We start from the raw sequence: 20,010 nt of genomic DNA, 5'->3' as shown, positions 1-20,010 counted from the left end.
AGACCCTGGGGATGCTGATGCGTGGCTTGACCCCTGGCCTCACGCCATGCCCGCCTCTCTTCCAGTACGTGCATCACAGCCCCGGTACCTCCAAGCGTGGCTTCGGCATAGACTGCGCCATCCTGTCCTGCCAGGTTTACATCTCCCAGATCCTGGTGGCCTCCGCCCTGGGCAGCGTGGTCGACGCGGTGGGGACTGTGCGCGTCATCCCCATGGTGGCCTCCGTGGGCTCTTTCCTGGGCTTCCTGACGGCCGCCTTCCTGGTCATCTACCCAGAGGTGTCCGAAGAGGCCAAGGAAGAGCAGAAGGGCCTGTCTTCCCAGCCGCTGGGCGAAGGCACGGGCGGCAGTGCCGAGAAGCCCACAGTGCTGAAGCTGTCCCGGAAGGAGGGCCCGCAGGGGCTCATCGAGACCGAGTCGATGGTCTGAGTTGCGCCGTGCACACATTCCAGGGTGGTGGGGAGACGGGGGTGGCGCCCGGCAGGCCAGCTGCCATGGCCTTGGTGCCCGTACGCACCGGAGCCCTTCACCGACCCCGTTGGAGGCTCAGTAGCTGTAGAGTAGGTTTGCGCCAGTAGGCGAAAACACCTCGTTAATTACTTTTTCCACAATTAAAAAGAATCAATTTTTTTATAAATCAAAAAAAGATCTTTTAATTTCAACTGTCTCTTTTGTTCTGCAGGTATATTATTCTGCATGTTTTAAAATTATAAACCAGATTTACCATGTAGAGAAGCGATTTAGCAAAAAATGAGATTTTTGCCTTTCTAAAGTTACAATTGAAAGCAAAAAAGTATCTGATGTATTTTGCTATATCTTATCTGAATTCTTCAGATGACGGTCGTGTAGTCAGTGACTAAAACACTTCTATCACATTTTTCCCCTGTGGATGCCTACAGGTATTTGGGCGTTCTGTCAGATCTCCTCACATTTTGTTGGTGCTGCAGCTATTGGAGAGTATTTTTCTCTATGATTATTTTAGAAAAAAAAATTTTTGTCTTTATTTTCCAAAACTGTGGTTTCTTGAAGAACACATCACCTGTTTTCCTGTTTGACACGTTGTCCCTGGGCAGCAGGCAGCAGTAGCAGCGACACCAAAGCTGGGAGGAGGCTGGGCCCCCGGGACGCTGGTGGGGAAGCCTGCCGGGCCAGGACCGACCACCTGCCGGGGGCAGCCCTGGAGCTGGCAGACCCGTCCCCACGCCCGCCCGCATCTGTGTCCGTCCCCCGCCCATCATCTTGTCCGAAGCCCCGGGAGATGCTGTGACTCTTTCGTTGCACTTTGTCTTTGAACCATCTGTGGGGGACCACGGGGGCAGAGCTCCCAGCGTGGACCTGCCTCCCGCACCCGCCGCCAGGCCCACACGCCAGGCACTCTGCGCCCGTCTGACCTCTGCCTGTTCACTCCCACCGGCCGCCGGAGTCAGGACTGCCCTGCCATGAAGAAAGTGGATCTCGGACAGGGGGACGGTCTGCCCCACAGGTCAGCTCAGCACGGCGTTTCCGGTTTCAGCGCAGAACCAAACTTGCACCCCGGGGAAGCATGGTCGTCACAGCTGCAGCTGTTTGGAAATGCTTTTCAAACCACAATCTCTTTCTAAGTAAGCAGTTTCTGCTTTTCTTCGTTGGGACGGTCAGTCTAAGTCCGCTGATCTCAGGAGAAAGAGGGAGGCCTCCCACACATCGCCCGGATAAAGTGAGAGGATTGTAACTCTTCGCTGCCTCAAGTCGATGTGTTTTTAAATAAAGTACTTTAAAACGCATGAGAGTCATGCTGCAATATGATCATTCTAAAGCAAATATATATATATATAGATATAGATATATATTTCAAGATGAAACTACGCAGTTTTTAAATAAACTACTTGAATTTCTTGTCGAGAGGAACAGCCATGCTTCATGTACTTGACCGGCCTCTGGTCCCATCCTGTCTCTCCGTCGCTGGTGGCACTTTTCAGGTTGCAATTTGTCCCTGAGGAGCAGCGGTGCCTTTCTGTTTTGGATGCATCCATGAGCCACGTGTCCTCCCCCGGAAGCTTAGGGTCACGGAGAACCGGCTGGGAAACGGGAGCATTTTCAATGTGCATCACAGCTGGAGAAGGGCCTTGGGAATCCTGTGCCCAGACGGGCAAGTCCTTCCCCCTCCTGAGCCCCCCATCCGGTCTGTGCTCCTCCCCTCGCCCCGCAGCGGGTACCCGGCAGGTCACTTGGATGCCGTTCAACGGCCTTCGTGGCTTTAGGATGGAAAGTTCTCCTGCTGTGACTCTGTAGATCACAATCCCTGTTTAGCTGCTCTGCTGCTCAAGGGAGTCTCCTGACAGCTAGAAAACAGGGGGGCCGGTGAGCTGAGAATGTAGGGGTGAGGGCGGGGAGCCCGAGTCAAGCTCTGAGATGAACCAGCCGGAAGGGCCACACCTCCTGGGCCCACCCTGTCCACAGCCCGGCCGGGGCTTGATGTATAGGAGCAAGCAGGGCTTGTGGCAGGACCACCGCCCGGAGATGCGAGCCTTAAACCTGATCTAAAACAGCAAAGACACGGAAGGACGGGAACAACCCTGGAACATGCTGGGGGGCGGGGGGAGGCCCGCTGGGGAAAGGCCTCTGCCGGCAGCTGGTGCAGAAGTGAGTGTGTGTGCGGCTGTCTCGAGTCCTGCAGGCCGCAGACTTCTGCTTGTTTGTGACCAGAGGGTGTCTTACCACGTGGGCCTGGGAGGGCGGGTGCCTCGCGGCCCAGGTCAGGAGACAGCAGTCATGGAGCCGGCCTCCAGCCGTCAACTGGGTGTGAGCTTTGGTGGGGGGTGTTGGGGAGTGAGTGCTTTTGCCTCAGCCCCATCCTCGCAGCAAGGTTATTCCCAGGTTGCACTGACCCGAGGCTCTGGCATCACCTTGTGTCTTAAGAAAAGCAGAGCGGGCTGTCCGCACAGTGGTGGCTGGCCGTGGCTGGGGGCTGTTTGGTTCCTAACGCTGTACCTCAGATAGCTGTGGGGGCCGCCGGCGACCACTCCAAGGAGCATGGCTGTGGCCCCCTCACTTGAAAGGTCCTCTGTCTGGTGCTCTGGCCAAGGTGACCACCCAATGCGTTGTGCCACCCACTGGGTAGGCTGGCTGGGTAGCCGATGCCGGAGTCAAGCCTGGAGTTGGCCTCTTGGGCCCTGGGGGTCGTGGCAACCAGTCAGGGCTGGGTGCTGGGAGCAGAGGGCTTGTCGGGATTTGGCTGGTTGCCGTGTCATATGTTGGGATTTGGCTGGTTGCCGTGTCATATCGATGGACTACCCAGATAGGGTGGCGCGGATCTGATCCGCGTCTTTGGTTCCCTAAAAAGTCAGCTCAGTGAAGTCAGGCAGCACCCTGTCCCCATTCTGCCAGCAGTCAGCGTTGGCGATGTTTCTGGGTGGGTGGAGGGCTGGCAGTGGGGTGCCCCTGCCGCTCCCCACTGCCTCTTATGGGTCCTAAGAAGGTCATTGGCTCCAGATAGTCCTCAGGTGTGTTTCTTAAAGGCGTGTGTGGAGAAGTAGCTCTCTGCCCCCCAGAACCCCAAAGTCGCGCCTCTGAAGGGGCTGCCTGTGCGGTGTGTCTGAAAAACATTCCAGAAGGTCCCAGCCGTACCCTCCTGTGGCCGAGGGTGTGAGCTGCCAGTGCCAGAGACAGTTGCTGGGAGCGAGTTTGTCAAACACCAAATTCACTGGACACAGAGCATCTTCAAGCTGTTGGGCTCACACCTGAGCCTCTGTCTACCTTTGGCCACCCGGCCCCGAGCACAGGCAAGGACCCTCCCAGGAATGTTGCTACCGGCGACAGACACACGACTGTTCATGCTACATCTGCAAGCAGCTGCTTTTCAGATTTTCCATCCCTCTTCTGCCTGCTTCAGGGCCTGGGGGCTCAGGCCTGCCTGATGGGGCTGCCCTGGGGGCCCACTTCCTGAGCGCAGCTGCCCAGGGAGTGGTGTCGACTCAGTGCGGCCCTCAAGCACGCAGCACGTTGGGGGGCCTCCGTCACTACCTCCTCGTGGGGAGCCGGCCCCCGCTATCCTGGCCCCTCGCCCAGCCTGTCCCCGGGCGCGGCCCCCTCTGCTGGGCCCTCAGCAGAGCTGAGCTCCCGCCCTCCCCTGGTGGCCAGGGGCCCGGCTCCATGTGCTGTGGACCAGGACTGTGTCTCGGTGGCGGAATGACCCGATTATTGGAAATGCCTCTTGTTACCAGAGGAACTCCCCAGGCGTCTCGGAACAGGACTTATTTAGTTCCATTGTGAACTGGCCACAGGACAACATTTTTTTATCAACTTATTAAGTTGGAGCACTATACTAGCTCTTGCTGATTTTAGCAGTGATATAAGTGTGTGTTAAACACATAACGTTTTATGAGGAAAAGGGACTATAAAGAGTAATATCACACATCACTTAATTTTGTATCAGGCGGGCACAGTGGTCTGGTGTTTGTGTGTCTCAGCGCCGAGCCCCTGGTCCCGCGGCTGCTCCCGGGGCCGGGGGCTGTGGCTGCATGGCACTGTCTGCCCCGCCCCGTGCACAAGATCCTGTCTGTAACGCGCTCACCTCTGGGTATAGACCGGGCTCCCCCTGCGTCTGTTTCACTCTGTTACTCTGTGGTTGAAGCTTAATAAACCTTTCCCTGCCGGGTGCCAGTGTGGGTGTGTCTCTGCCGTGTCCCCAGAGCCCCTCCCTTCGCCCCTGCCTCCCTGGAGCCTGAGGGCCCAGTGCCGGGAGGGCCTGCCCGTGGGTGTGGGCTCCTGGGGTAGTGCTCAGAGGCCCTCCCAGCTCCCAACCTGGGGCCCATGTCTGAGCCCCCAGCACCCCCGGGGCACCTGGCTCAGTTGTGGGCTCAGGCTGAGCCAGCAGGGGATGAGGCCCACCTGGCATCCTGTGACCTGGCACAGCCCTTTCAGGCCAGACCCCAGGCTGGGGCCCCAGGCCATGTGGGCAAATGTCTGGCAGCCCTTCCTTCCCAAGGCCTGGCCTAGTGGGTGGGTGGTGGGGTCCTGACTGGTAAGCGAGCCTTCCAGGAAAGAGGGGAGCTCAGGAGCCACCCTGGTTACCACTCGCCAGCCAGAGGGGCCAGGCTGCCATCAGACATGAGATGGGTGCCAGAGGGCCTAGCTGGGGCTGCGGGCAGCTGCCAGTCACTGCCACCCTGACTTGGCAGTGGGGGTAGTGGAGGCGGAGGGGCTTGCCCAAGGTCACACAGGTGGTGAGATGTGATGCTGGAGGGGTTGATTTGATCAAAAGGGTCTGCTTGACCTGCACCGGGGAGGAGAGCGTGCATGCGTGTTAAGTCACTCAGTCGTGTCTGACTCTTTGCAACCCTCTGGACCGGTGCAACCCACCAGGCTCCTCTGTCCATGGGATTCTCCTGGCTAAGAAGACTGGAGTGGGTTGCCATTCCCTTCTCCAGGGGATCTTCCCACCCCAGGGATCAAACCTGCATCTCTCATGTCTCCTGCATTGGCAGGCGGGTTCTTTACCGCTAGCCTCACATGGGAAGCCCAGTGGGGAGCAGGGTGGCCCTTAATTGGGGTCCAGCAGAAGCCGGCCCAGGATGGGGGATGGGAGAAGGGGGTCGGCTCGCGCGCGTCCAGGAGGGTGCGGTCACCAAGGGGGCCCATCAGGGCGGTCCATCCTGGTCATCAAGGGGGTGGAGGCTAGGAGGCCCCGGGGCATAGTCCTGCGCTGTGCCATGAGCGCCCCGCGGGCGGAACCCGGGCACACCTCCCGGTCGGAGGGACTAAGGTGCTCTTGGGGACTAGGGACCACGCATCGCGCCTCCTGCGGCTGCGCCGGCCGCGAGAGGCGGGCCCTCCCTGGGGGGCGGGGCTTGGAGTCCGGGCACCGCTCTCGTCCCCTTCGTGGCCGAACGAGTTGGCAGCGCCCTCTGGCGTCCGCCCGGGGTGCGCAGGGCCTGCGACACGCGGGCGAGCCAAGGCGGCGCCGCACATCCTCAACCGGCCTCCCGCCCCGGGGGCCGCGCCAGGCGCCGGCGGGATGGTGCGAAGGCTCGAGGGATAGGTCACCGAAAACGAGCGACCCGGGCCCCGCCTCAACCCACAAGCCTCCGCATCTGTCCCACCGCTGTTAGTGCAGAATCAGTGTTTTGTTTGGGTTTTACAATTGAACCACCCCACGTAGAGTTTGCAATCTACATTTTTTGTTCAGCAAAATATTTGACCATCTTTCTTATTAGCACCGATTGGTCTACTACATTCCTTTAACGATACGAACAGAAGTTTTTGTGTGGGGTGTTGTTTTAATTTTTATTGGAAAATCAGAGAAAATTGTATTTATGTCTTGTTCCTCTTGTCTGTTATCACCTGTCTGTCTGTACCTCATCTGTCATTATAAAAATGCACTAATTTGTGTTTCTGGTAGGTATGCCTTAGGATTTTCCTAGGAGTGGGGGAAGAAAAAATTATTAGTGAAAAGAGTTGAATTCTTAGTGGGAAATCTCACATTTGGCTTCAAACTCAGTACAGAGAACACACTGGCATTAATTATAAACCTTTTATCTGCTTCCCATTTGCACAGTTCTTTTTGCATCATTCTCTTTACATCATGCTTGGTTCTGCCAACAAAACTGAGAGACTATATAATTATATATATTATATAATTATGTAATAATTATATATATTTGGCTGCACAACACAGCGTGTGAGATCTTAATTCCCCCACCAGGGATTAAACCTGTGCCCCCAGCAGTAGAAGCACAGAGTCCTAATCACTGGATTGCCAAGGAAGTCCCTGTATAATAATTTTTAGATCAAGAAACTGAGCTCTGAGATACTAGAAGTTGGACACACATTGTCTTTCCCAGGTGCTCAGATATGATAGACACACACACACAGATACACTCAAAGACAAGGCAGGATTCTTCCAGAGGTCCATAAACTACGAGGGATCCTGGAAGGGTATGTAGTGGTGTCTCTTTGTGGCTTTCATCTGTTTCCTTAGATGTTAAGCATCTTTTCCTGTGTTTGCAATTTATATATCTTCTTTGGTGAAATCTCTAACCTAGTTTTTTGTCCTATTTTTTGGTTGTTTTCCTTGTTACTTTTGACTTCTCAGGATAGAATTCCTTTATCTGACATATATTTTGTAAATATTTTCTCCAAATCTGTAAGACAAGTCTGCCTTATTTCTGATTTCAGAGTGAAAACACTGTATTCACCATTAAGTACGTTTGTGGGTTTTAGCTGCTTTTTATACAGTTGAAGAAGTTTCCTTCTATTCCTAGTTTGCTGAGAGTACTTAACATGAATGGATATTGAATTATGTCAGATATTGTTTCTGAATCTATTGAGATGAACTTGTGTTTTCTCTTTTTGCATTTGTTAAGATGGTAAATTACATCAGCTGGTCTCGAATATTAAGCCAACTTTGCATTCCTGTGGTGAATTTCCTTGATCATAAGGTAATGTCCTCTTAATGTATTGCTAGAGTTGATTTTCTAAACTTTTAAAAAAGATTTTGTTTATGAGGGAAATTGGTATTTTTTTCTTTGTAATATCTGTTTTTTGTAGCCAGGTACTGTTAGTCTTATAGGCGCGATAGGAAGCATTCAACTCTTCTGTTTTCATGAAAAGAATGACCAAATTTGTATTATTTATCCCTTATATATTTGGAAGAATTTATCAGTGAATGTCATTTTTTTCCTGTCATTTTTTTAAATTATGGATTAAATTTCTTTATTGTAAATAAGTCTATTCATGTATCTATTTCTTCTTAAATTAATTGTGGTTGTTTACATCTTTTACATAAATTTTCCATTCCATCTAATTTTGATGCCAAATTTACTGGCATCAAATTCAAAATATTCCCTAGTTCTTTAACATCTGTAGACTCCGTAGTGATTTTCTTGTTTTTTTTAAGTGGGTGAATTTACACAGTGACACCAACAGGTGCAATGTTCTATGAACGTTCTGATATATGCCTACTCCTGACACTCAATCTGCATGAAACGGTTTCTTCAGAGAATTCTTTCTCGATGCCTTCCAGCTTACCCCTGATCCCTGCTGATATGAATTCAGTTATCATGATTGTTTTTGTCTGATTTGAACTTCATGTAAACGAAAATAGCAGCCTTTGTATCAACTTTGCCTAGCATGCTTTGGAGAGTCAAACACATTGCTATTCCTTTTTTTTTTTTAACTGCTGTATAGAATTCCATTGTGCAGCTATGTCACATCATTCTCAGGCTGATGGGTGTTTCCAGCATAGGGCTATTATAAATAAAGATGCTACGGAGATTCTCATGAGTCTCTTTGTAGACGTATGTTTTGCTTTATCTTGGGTAAAAAGCTGCGTGTGGCATTGTGGAGTTGTAGGGTACGTATGTGTCTAAAAGAGACTGACAGCTCGCCCAGTGGTTGTGCTGTTTTTACCCAGTTATGGGTGGACGCTCCATCTGCTCCACGTCCTCATCTTTATTTGCTGTTGTGAATCTTTAACATTAGCCATTCTCAAGTATACACGTGTTATTTCACTGTGGTTTGACACTCCTGATGACTCATGATTTTAAGCCTCTTTTCAAACTGGCCATTGATATACCTTCTTTAGTGAAGAATCTTTTGCCCATTTTTAAAATTGTTTTTCTTTTTATTGATTTGTAGGAGCACTTTATATATTTCGGATGCAGGTCTTTGTCAGATATAGCACTGTCAATATTTTCACCTCGTCTGTGGTTTCTCTTTTCACTTAATGGCGTATTTTGATGAAGTCTAATACATTAATTTCTTCTTTTGTATTTAGCACTTTTTGTATTGTTTCTTAAAAAAATCTTTATACCAAGGTTGCAGAGACATTTTAATATTTTTAAAATTGAAGTATAGTTGATTTATAATGTGTTAATTTCTGCTGTACGGCAAAGTGATTGAGTTACATGCATATATACTTTCTTTTTTTATATTTTCTATTATGGTTTATCACAGGATATTGACTATAGTTCTCTGTGCTATACAGTAGGACCTTGTATATCCATTCTGTCTATAAAAGCTTACATCTGCTAACCCCAGCCTCCTACTGCATTCCTCCCCCAACCCCCTTACCTACCACCAGTCTGTTTTCTGTGTCCCTGAGTATGTTTCTGTCTCATGGATACGTTCATTCACCATATTTTAGATTCCACAAGTAAGTCATATCATATGGTATTTGTCTTTCTGACTTCACTTAGTATGATAATCTCTAGTTGCATCCATGCTGCTGTAAATGGCATTATTTCGTTCTTTTTTTATGGCTGGATAGTATTCCATCGTGTATATGTACCACATCTTTATCCATTCTGTTGATGGGCGTTCAGGTTGGCTCCATGTTTGGCTCTTGTGTATAGTGCCACTATGTATCTTTTTTTTTTTTAATCTTTAGCTGCGTTGGGTCTTAGTTGAGGCTCATGGGCTTAGTTGCTCTGTGGCATGTGGGATCTTAGTTCCCCGACCAGGGATCAAACCCATATCCCCTGCATTGCAAAGTGGATTCTTAACCAGTAGACCACCAGGGAAGTCCTGCATGTATCTTTTTGAATTATAGTTTTCTCTGGAAATATGTCCAGGAGTGGGATGGTTGGATCATATGGTGACTCTATGTTTAGCTCTTTAAGGAATCTTCATACTGTTTTCCGTAGTGGCTGCACCAACTTACATCCCCACCAGCAGTGTAGGAGGGTTCCCTTTCCTCCACACCCTCTCCAGCATTTGTTATTTGTAGACTTTTGAATGATATCCATTCTGACTGCTGGTGTCACTCTGATTTGCATTTCTCTGATAATTAGTGATGTCGAGCAGTCCTGTACTATTTTAAAGAAGCCCCCCACAAGTTAACATTGGCTAAAGTAAAGAAACTGGACAGCAGTGTTAGTAAATGAGGATTTATTCCTGATGTGAAAATACATGGTTGCACGTGGATGGAAGCTCAATCATTTATGTGGATTTCTGACAGGCTTTTACTCTAGTTTTTCATGTGTACAAAAGCAGAATTCCACCTTCTGCCCTCTGCTGCTGGTCTCGTCTCCCCTCCAGAAGTCAGGGGAACACACCTTCCCCAGAAGAATGGACTGGGGGGATTCAGCCGCCTGGCTCTTCTCTGCACCACAGCCTCAGAACATTCCAGAACATGATCAGAGCTTCCAGAATGCTTGGGTTCTGTAGACCCAGTCAGAGGCCGGGCCACAGCTCTCAACCGGGAGTCACTACAGATGCCTCGGAAGCCTGGCTTTGTCCTGGGCACCTGACAGGGACCTTGCTCACAAGGTCTGGCAGGATGTCTAACCAGGTTCCCCAAACCCAGGGCAGAGTGTCTGGCAGCCAGCCTCCTGTGGCGGAGCACACCGTGGGTCCACAGGGGACAGCCTGGGGCCCTGATGCAGCGCTCCCTCCACGCCCAGCCGCCAAGCCAAAACTGGGATGAAAGCTATGTTACAGTAAAATTGTACAAAAGGTCTTTTGCTAGTATGATTATCTGCAGTTAAATAATAAGGCACCGTCTACATATACATACACGCTGTGCACCCAGGATCCGGATGCAGCGGAAATGGACACGAGTGTCCGGTAAGGGTTTGTTTGCGCTGTTTTAGATAGAATGCTGATCTTTGGTATAAAAAATGTCTCTTTTCATTATAAAAACACTGCATTTGTTAAAAAGAAAAAACACAAGAGCCTGTCTCAGCCCTGTGCAGACAGCCTCACCCCAGTGCTGTCCCCTCCCTGGGCAGGCTCTTGTCACCTGCTCTGACGGGCAACAGCAAGGGCAGGTGCAAACCTACTCAACCACAACGTGGTCATTTAAAAACAGCCCTTCTTGTGAGCTTTGCTGGAAACAAGAGGTCAGTGTACGGCCACCGGGCTCCTGTAAACCTGGCGCCTGGTATCTAGTGAGTGAGTGAGGGAAGCGGGCAGGAAAGCATGGCCAGAGACTGGGGGTCTGCTGGTCATGGGTGCTTTGGCTCAGCAGCTCCCGGCTGGCCTGGCGCTGGCCCAGGGCGTAGATTCTGGAACCGTCCAGATAGCACAGGAGGGCTTCTCAGCAGAGGCTGCCTGAGAAACACCCCGCCCCGAAATGGTCCAGTTTTGTCAGCTGACGTCCAGGAGGGGAAGTGTGACAATGGCGGTCAGACAGCCCAGGAGGCCCCGCAGTGGGCCCGCCCCGACACCAGGCGGATGGCCCCGGCCGGCTGGGACCACCTCCCCTGAGGAAGCACCAGCAGCTGCGGAAGGTGCGTCCCTGGCTCGCAGCACAGCCCCCTCGGTCACTCGACCTTCCAGATGGCGATCTTCCCCTCCTCACGGCCGGCGCCACTCAGCACGTATCTGTCCTCCGCAGAGCACAGCGTCTTCACCGTGTCCGCGTGGGCCGCCAGCTCCTTCTCCACCATCCTCCTCTCTGCATCCATCACGTAGATCTTCCCCTTCAGTCGCCCCTGCGACAGCCCCGTGGCGCCCACCCAGATCTGCCAGGAGAGGCGGGCATCGCATGTGTAGCCCAGCTGGGAGGCACGTGGGGCCCCCGGGCAGGCATCAAGGGGCACCCCCAGGCCCACATTCTCTCACCTGCTTCTTCACCCTGATCATGCAGTTGATCTCAGAGCAGTCCTGGAGGTGGATCCTCTGCGGGGGCTGAGCTAGGTCCTGCAGGCTCCAGACGTAGACATCGGGGTACCCAGCACAGGCTGCCCAGAGCTGCTCCTGCTAAAGTGAAACAGGTCAGGGCCAGCGCAGTGGCAGTCCCGTGGCTCGGGGACGCTGGGCCAGCCCAACGCGCCAGGGTACCTCGGGCATGAGCTGGAATCCCAGGAAGGAGGTGCCTGTCTCTCTAAAGCTCTTGTCGATCTTCAGCTCTTGACAAGGAGATCCATTCATGTTCACCACCAGGATGCTGTCTCCAGTGCCTGCAGGACCGAAGAGCAGGATGAGGGGCAGGCACAGCGAACGTAAAGTACAGGGACGAAAGGGCCATGAGGGCTCAGTGTGACCAGCAGCCCACGGCCCCTTCACCACATCTGAGTGCAGCTTGAGACACTCTTAACTGTAGCCTCCATGTTACAGGCCTAGACAGCATATGAAAAAGCAGAGACACCACTTTGCCGACAAAGGTCTGTCTAGTCAAGGCTATGGCTTTTCCAGTAGTCATGTATGGATGTGAGAGCTGGACCATATAGAAAGCTGAGCGCCGAAGAATTGATGCTTTTGAACCGTGGTGTTGGAGAAGACTCGAGAGTCCCTTGGACAGCAAGGAGATCCAACCACTCTATCCTAAAGGAGATCAGTCCTGAATATTCATTGGAAGGACTGATGCTGAAGCTGAAGCTCCAATACTTTGGCCACATGACATGAAGAACTGACTCATTGGAAGAGACCCTGATGCTGGGAAAGATTGAAGGCAGGAGGAGAAGGGGACGACAGAGGATGAGATGGTTGGATACCATCACCAACTCGATGGACATGAGTTTGAGTAAACTCCGGGAGTTGGTGATGAACAGGGAGGCCTGGCGTTCTGCAGTCCATAGGGTCGCAAAGAGTTGGACACGACTGAGCAACTGAACTGAACCTCCACATGGTGTCTTCATGTCTTCTTGCAGAGACCCTCGGGCCGTTAACACCGTCTTTACCAACGAGGAAGCAGGTGGAATCCTTCCTGCCAGTTATTTGGGATTCCCTATCACTTGCGGCCACGCCATGTGCTACCCCCATGATCCTTACCAGGATCAGAGCTCTAGGTGACGGTTCCCAGCCTTGTGGGGCACATCTCTCTGTCGAAGCTCCTCTCCATCTGCTTCTATTAATCACTCAAGCAAACCAAGTTTCCACATCATGAGAGCTACAGGTCATCAAAATTATACAGCAGTGAGGTCACCAGATCAAGGCTCCAGGAGAGACGGAGTCAGGTTCAAGATAAGGTGAGGAGCTGCAGAGCTGTCCTCTTGGGGTTTTTATTGCCTGCTCCCTCTGCCTCCCGCCCTGCATGAAGCCACGGGGACAGCAGGACGCAGCCCCACCCCGTGGGCAGCACCGTCTGGTTGCAGAGGGAGGAGGTGCAAGCCCCCTAGAAGGGCTCTGGCTTCCTGTCATGGTGGGTGGACTCCAAGCCCACCGAGAAATGACCCTTGGCAGTGCTCAGGGCTCGGGAGCTCAGCTGGGTTCTCAGTCACAAGAGGCAAGAACCTCTCCTTCCTGCCTGAGACCTAGTAGAAACCCTAGCATCCCTCCAGGAGGGCGTTCATCCCGAGATGCCATCATCCACTTGGCCTAATTAAGAAGGTCCTTCCAGATGCTTCTACTTGTTAGGAATACCTGGGCGGCAGGATGTCCTGCTAAGAGGCGCTAAGGCCCCCAGGGGTCCCCTTCCTTGGGGCCAACCAGCACGCTCACTGCCCACCAACACTGCAAAGGGCGAAGGCGGACTTCACAGACACCCAGCCTGTGTGAGCGCAAGGGGCCTGCTGCACACGGGGCAGGGGGTTGCGCCACAACGTGGGTGAGCCAGTCACTGTCCTCGAGGTGCCTATCCTGTCAGGGCCGCCTTCTGGGGTACCTGTCAGTGACCCTCACAGTCACTGGTGCTCTGAGGCCCACGTTCTGCCTCTAGCATCTGCCAGCCTGCTGTCCAGTGGGAAAGATGGCATTTCCACCTCACTTTACAGATGAGCAGAGAGACTCTGCAGTGCCAAGGACCAGCCTGACATGACCAGTCATCTGTGACGACCCTGGATCTGATGCTGAATGCACACAGAGGCTGCAGCCTGGACCACACATGCACCTCCCAGTGCCCACCTCAGACCAGTGGGAGCAGGACCGGGTCCTCTCCCTCCCAGTAACTGCTGGAGCCTCGTCCTGTGAGGGGTGCTCAGGCCTGTGGAGGAGGGGGGTTGTGGTGCTGCAGCAGACGCAGATTTAGGGGAAGGTACAGAGGGTTGGAAACACTGACCAGACTGGAGAGGGAAGTTGGGACCCCCAGGCTCACCTCACCAAGGGCTTGCGGGGGAGTCAGAGGCATCGCCCTGCCCCTCCACACTCACATCCTTTCAGGATATACCTCGGTGCCCACAGACCCCATCTGCTGAGTGGCCAAGGTTTTAGCTTGTTATCCTTGTTTAAAGACTTGGAACAACACTTCACAGTAAACATTGTTCTTTACCCAAAGAAACCCTGCTTTCCTCTTGTGCTTTTCTCATTGTTAAACAGGAAACCTACTTATTAACTTGAAAAATATGAGGAATTCCACCCTGAAAATGAGGTTATCTACCCTCATTCTAATATGTTATATCCCTCCCCATATTTAACAGGGACCTTTTAGTCCCAAACACATCCATGAATGGACACACACACATCTGACAGTCACCAGAGACCAACCAGAGCTGAAGAATATAGTCTTGGGAAGAAAGAAACTCGGTGAGCGGCACAGTTCCCGGGGTTCCCCTCAATTCAAGAAAGTGAACCGCAAGCGAGATCAACACAAGGCCCTTTACACCCAACCACACTAGTCCAACTTGTGCAAACCAGAGACAGAACTTTAAAAGCAGGTACAGACTCCAGACACATTCTGTCCAGCAGAACAGTGGGAATGACAGCCAACTGCTCATTAGGAACAAGAAGAGCTGTGAGACAATGGAACGACATTTCTAACGTGCAGGGAAACTACAGCTGTCAGCCTGGACTCCGTTTACAGCACACACAGGCCATTGGAAATCCCAAGGCTAAGAGGCAGTGTGATGCAAGACAGAAACCTGAATTTTAAGAAGGGATGAAGCTCACTGGAAATGATAAATATATGGACAAAAATAAATTTTTTTCTTAATTTCTTTGCAAGACCATTGAGTACTTAGGCAAAATTTTCTAAAATATGAAGTTTATCACAATCATAGCAATAAAATATGGCATTTAACAACAATAGGAAGGGGAAAGAAAGGTAAATGGAATTAACTCTACTGCTGTGCACTGTGTCCGTTATACACAAGTGGTGTAATAGTTATTGAAGGTATGTAGTGAGAAGTTAAGGTTGCATATTGAAATCCTTAGAGCCGTTGCTAAAAAATAGAACAAAGCCCAAAGAACTAAAGAGACAATAAAGAAGATTAAATTGAATATTAAAAAAAAAAAAAAGCCCAAAAGGAGGCAGGAAAGGAGGAACAAAAGAAGTATAGATGGGAAAATGGAGGGGAAAAAAAGGTTTACACCCAACCATGTCATTAATTGCCTTGAAAGTGAGAAGACCTATGAGCAAAGGATCTGAATAGACATTGTCTCTGGAGAAAACACAGAGATGGCCAACAGTCCATGAGTCATCAGGGGAAATGCAACCAAAGTCACAGTGAGATACCACTTCACACTCACCAGGACAGTTATAATAAAAAATAGATGATAGGTTTGGTGAGGACAGGGAGGAACTGGAAGCCTCATATACCACTGGTGGGGCTATAAAACGATGTGGCAGCTTCAGAAAAGATGACAGTTTCTCAGATGGTGAAACATGGTTAGCCCAGGTCCACCCACAGGGGAACAGTAACCAAGCGGTAGCATCCACACAGTGGAACAAATGTGCTGTCGCTCCTGAAACACTGTGGATGAACCCTAAAAACATCATGTTGCCTGAACTAAGCCAGATGAAAAGAGCGCACGCTGTAGAGCCCATCTACAGAAAGTTCAGGAACAAAGAAAACAAACCCACGGGAGAATTCAAAACAGGCATTTCCCTGAAGAGAGGCACAGCGGGACAGCGGCCCTGATGGAAACGTTCTGTGTCTCCCGTGTCAGGCGTTCTGTGGTGTGCACTTTTCTCAACACACAGCAAACCACACACACACACTGTGCCTCTCATCACAGGTAAAACATGCCTCGATTTTAAAAAGTATCCATGACCATCACCCGTGGTATCTGGCACATGCTAGGGAAGCCTTCAAAGTGCAGGCCACCTTTGTGCTGTGATGTTCATAAATACAGAAGCCACGCCTTAGGCGTCTGCACCTCCCATCACACCCCTGGAGAAGTGCCCGCTTAGGACCACACACGTCAGCACACAGGATAGGGCCAGGAGGGCTGCGGGAGGAGTGGCCACGGCCCGGGGGCGGGCGCAGTAAGAGCAGGAGGGAGGCGCCATGGGAGAGGAGGGGAGGGGCAGCGGGAGGGGGAGGGGCACGGAGGGGTGCAGAGAGGGGGCAGCGGGGGGAGGGGCAGCAGGAGGGGAGAGGAGGGACAGCGGCAGGGGAGGGGCAGAAGGCAGCCCGCACACTCTGGAGGGAGGTGGGGAGCAGGCGCACAAAGAAGGAGCCTGAGTTCTGAAGCCCCAGTTGGAATGCGAAGCAGAGGAAAGGGCCTGGCCTCTTCCTGGCCTAGCGGGGGCAGGGGGCAGGGGCCAGGGCCAGGGCCAGGGCACTTACAGCACCAGAGGCGGCCGCCGTGCAGTCTGATGGCCGAGAGCCCTCCACCGGGCACCTGGAACCTGCCGGTCACCCGCAGGGAGCTTGCGTTCCAGGCCAGGACCATCCCGTCGGCGCTGCAGGAGTACACGGTGCTGGGGGGTGAACACACACGCGTGCTTAACTGCGGCCCGGAGAAGACCACATGATGATGATGATGATGACACTGATGATGGAAAGATGGCCTTTCCATCCAGAAAGAACAAAGCTGCCACCAGGCACAGCACCCACAGCCCAAGTGGTGGGCGATGCCAGAGCCGTCGGGATAAGCCGGTGGGGGTAAGCTCAGCGCCCATGCCAGCCCCGGCACCTCCAGCCACGGTTTGCCACCCGCTCCATCAAGACCTGTGAGCGGAAGCGGTCACTAAAATCCACCTCGGCCCCAACAAGGGGCCAGAAACCACACACGAGGTCAAGGGTCAGCAGGGCTCAGGGCCTGGCAGCTGCAGTGGGGGCTCAGCTAGTGCCGTGTGCCATTCACCTTCTCATGGCATATCACCTTCAGCTGAGGACCTCAGTCCACCTGACACTCGGGGGACAGGAGGGTGCGGGTGGCACCAAGGGAGCAACCGAAAAGCTGTGGCTCCGTGGTCACTCGTGTCCACTTGCTCCCGGGTCACAGCGGGAAGCGGGGCTCCGCCTGGCGCTCAGTACCCCCCCCCCACCTGCTGTGTGCCAGGCCCTGATCCAGGCCCAGGCCACAGCGAGAGAACAGGCATGGGCTGCCCTCAGGGCCTGACGAACTTAATAAAGTAAGGACACTGAGGAATGAGGAGAGGTTCAATAGCTGATGGGTTGAACTGTGGCCCTGAAGAAAGATATGTTGACGCCCTTACCCTCCAGCACTTCAAATGCCACCTTATTTCACAGCAGCGTCTTCACAGAAGTAGTGAAATGACACTAACAGGGTGGACCCTAATCCAGTACTGACCAGCGTCCTGATAAGAAGGGCACGGCTGGACACAGGCACAGGGGGGTTCCATGCGCAGACGGAGGACTTCAGTGATGCACCCACAGGCCAAGGACGGCAGGCCAGCCCCAGAGCCAGGGAACGGGTGAGGAGGCCAGGGGCCCGCGGCATGCCCACCGTGCTCACCCCGGAGGGGGTCTTCTCTGACCACTTCTTCAGACCTCTTCTCTGTATTCACGACTAGAGCCACGCAGGGACGTCCCCTGGCTCGCCTTCCAGACCTGCTTCGCTCCCCCTGCCTGGCCTGGGCCCTGCCGGCCATCACCCACAGCCACTGGAACCGTGCCCTCTGGGACCCCGCCCCGCCCCAGAGCCAGGCGGCCCCCCACCCAGGGAAGCCCACCGCACCTGGGCGCCTGCACTCCATCCTGCACAGCCAGGCCCGTGACGCTGGAGCGGTGGTCCGTGAGCTGCTTGTTGCAGGACATGCTGTGGACGTTGATGATGTAGATGACTGAGTCCTCCGAGCCGACCCACACCTGGCTCTGCTCCGCCATCACCATGCAGTTCTGTCGGGCCAAGGAGGCAGCAGTGCGGTCAGCGGCCCGTGTGTACCGCGCCAAGCCGCGGCTCCCAGGGACCCACAGGCTCAGGTTCCTGCTGGCCTCGGGTCACATCACTGTTACGGGATCAACACATCATCACTGATGTGCGCTTCTGTTTAAGGACACTTTTTTTTTAATTTAAATTAGTTTATTTATCTATTTTTTAACTTTACAATATTGTATTTGTTTTGCCATACATTGACATGAACCCACCATGGGTGTACATGTTTTCCCCTAAGGACACCTTTGATCCTTGAACAACACATGTCTGAACTGTGTCCGCACCTTCTCCTTATGAAGATGCCCTTCTCTCTACGCTAGGTCACCATTTTAAACAGCAAAACCACACACACAAAAAGCACAAAAATGTGAAAGATGTGGCACTAAATAGGCCATGAAAAGGACACCTGTGCACAGTTTGAGCTGACCCCAGAGGCAGAGTCGCCTCGCCCGACCACGGATAAAACGTGCACTCAGCTCCCAGGCCCTGTCCACATGCACGACTGTGGACAACCATGAAAGCTCCAGTAGCGTTTGTTCTGGGGCCACAAATCAATGAGTGATTAGGCAGATCTGCAAACAATGATGACTGACTGCACACTAGCAAGAAACAAAACTGCCAGTGCTCCTGCAGCTGGAGACAGCTCTCAGGGATTCCGGCGTGGCAAGAATCGACAACAGTGATTATCTATAGAGTTTCCGAAATTAGAAATTAAGGGCTAAAACGCTGAAGAGTTATAAAAGCCACATAAATGTGTGAACCATAAATCTGTCTGCTGGTACATCTCAACCAACCTGACTGCATACCTAAAAATTTCCTGAGCTGGTGTCTGACTTTATCCATGACGCTGGCAACATTTTACTGAAACTCAACAGATGTCTCAGGTTTTCAAATACAAGAATAACAGTTACATCATGTTGGAGGGGCTGAGGCTAGATCTAATACAGTAAATCACTATCAATGGTGGTTACTATTACTTATCTGGTGGTTACTGTTACTTATCGTTGCCAGATGAAAGAGCTTATAAAAACTGATAGTTTCAGTTTTACCAATACATATTCTGGAAAGATGCTACTTTGTTAATTTCAGAATTAATTATTTTAAAATGCCCTTTCTTTTGTGGCATCTACCAGAGAATTATTATAATTTTAGTAAAATATCTTTCTTTAGTGGCCCAAGGATATCTTAGATAAACCACTTTGAACTTCAACTTTCAGAGAAGGCAGCATTTTCTAGAGATAATTGCCCGAGTTTCTGCCTTGTCAAATGATACAAAATGTTCCTGTGAAACTAGTGGGAAGATATTTTCACATAATTTGTTAACTTTCTGCTTTAATTTAATGTTACCTGGCCTAATTGGCGATCAGTAGAGACTGATACAAAATGCAGCCATTTGATTTCATTTTCAGGAGGATTTTATTCTATTATTAAACAGTCTTTGAAATGCTTGTAACTAAGAAGCAACAGGAAAATATTAAATTTCAGAGTAAGAATGATGTCCTTAACTTTTCCTTCTTGTTTTTTGTTTGATCTAAAGCATTATTCAGTTCAGTTGCTCAGTCGTGTCTGACTCTTTGCGATCCCATGAATCGCAGCACGCCAGGCCTCCCTGTCCATCACCAACTCCCGGAGTTTACCCAAACCCATGTCCATCGAGTCGGTGATGCCATCCAACCATCTCATCCTCTGTCGTCCCCTTCTCCTGCCCCCAATCCTTCCCAGCATTAGGGTCTTTTCCAATGAGTCAACTCTTCGCATGAGGTGGCCAAAGTATTGGAGTTTCAGCTTCAACATCAGTCCTTCCAATGAACACCCAGGACTGATCTCCTTTAGGATGGACTGGTTGGATCTCCTTGCAGTCCAAGGGACTCTCAAGAGTCGTCTTCTCCAACACCACAGTTCAAAGCATCAATTCGTTGGTGCTCAGCTTTCTTTATAGTCTAACTCTCACATCCATACATGACCACTGGAAAAACCATAGCCTTGACTAGACGGACCTTTGTTGGCAAAGTAATGTCTCTGCTTTTAAATATGCTATCTAGATTGGTCATAACCTTCCTTCCAAGGAGTAAGCGTCTTTTAATTTCAT

General features: G+C 51.5%; 2 protein-coding genes across 14 annotated transcripts in view; one reads left to right on the top strand and one right to left on the bottom strand.

The window, feature by feature from the left end:
* The window catches only part of SLC45A4 (solute carrier family 45 member 4), a 90,099-nt gene that overhangs the window by 63,202 nt on the left and 6,887 nt on the right, over positions 1 to 20,010 (top strand). For 4 of the 12 annotated variants that reach the window (XM_081504194.1, XM_081504190.1, XM_081504192.1 and 1 more), the window contains one exon: positions 13,634 to 14,136. The exons of 1 other annotated variant lie outside the window; for it this stretch is intronic. In XM_081504194.1, the coding sequence (XP_081360320.1) occupies positions 13,634 to 13,672 (39 nt within the window). In that variant the 3' untranslated portion in view covers positions 13,673 to 14,136. Of the gene's footprint in view, positions 1 to 65; positions 646 to 898; positions 4,636 to 13,633; positions 14,137 to 14,174; positions 14,206 to 20,010 lie in introns of those variants that run through there. 7 more of the 12 variants (XM_081504187.1, XM_081504188.1, XM_081504189.1 and 4 more) reach the window with 3 other exon arrangements.
* The window catches only part of DENND3 (DENN domain containing 3), a 54,715-nt gene continuing 44,554 nt past the window's right edge, over positions 9,850 to 20,010 (bottom strand). The window contains exons 19-23 of one of the 2 annotated variants that reach the window (XM_081504182.1): positions 17,724 to 17,884; positions 16,367 to 16,500; positions 11,763 to 11,881; positions 11,544 to 11,681; positions 9,850 to 11,443 (exon numbers count right to left, since the gene is read on the bottom strand). In XM_081504182.1, the coding sequence (XP_081360308.1) occupies positions 11,243 to 11,443; positions 11,544 to 11,681; positions 11,763 to 11,881; positions 16,367 to 16,500; positions 17,724 to 17,884 (753 nt within the window). In that variant the 3' untranslated portion in view covers positions 9,850 to 11,242. The remainder of the gene's footprint in view (positions 11,444 to 11,543; positions 11,682 to 11,762; positions 11,882 to 16,366; positions 16,501 to 17,723; positions 17,885 to 20,010) is intronic. The other variant, XM_081504183.1, reaches the window with a different exon arrangement.

This window comes from Giraffa tippelskirchi, chromosome 6, assembly GCF_054371585.1.
Source record: "Giraffa tippelskirchi isolate mGirTip1 chromosome 6, T2T-mGirTip1v1.2.pri, whole genome shotgun sequence".
Taxonomy (NCBI): Eukaryota; Metazoa; Chordata; class Mammalia; order Artiodactyla; family Giraffidae; genus Giraffa; species Giraffa tippelskirchi.
The sequence above is the reverse complement of the archived record's forward strand: the minus strand, read 5'-3'. Positions and strand labels throughout refer to the sequence as shown.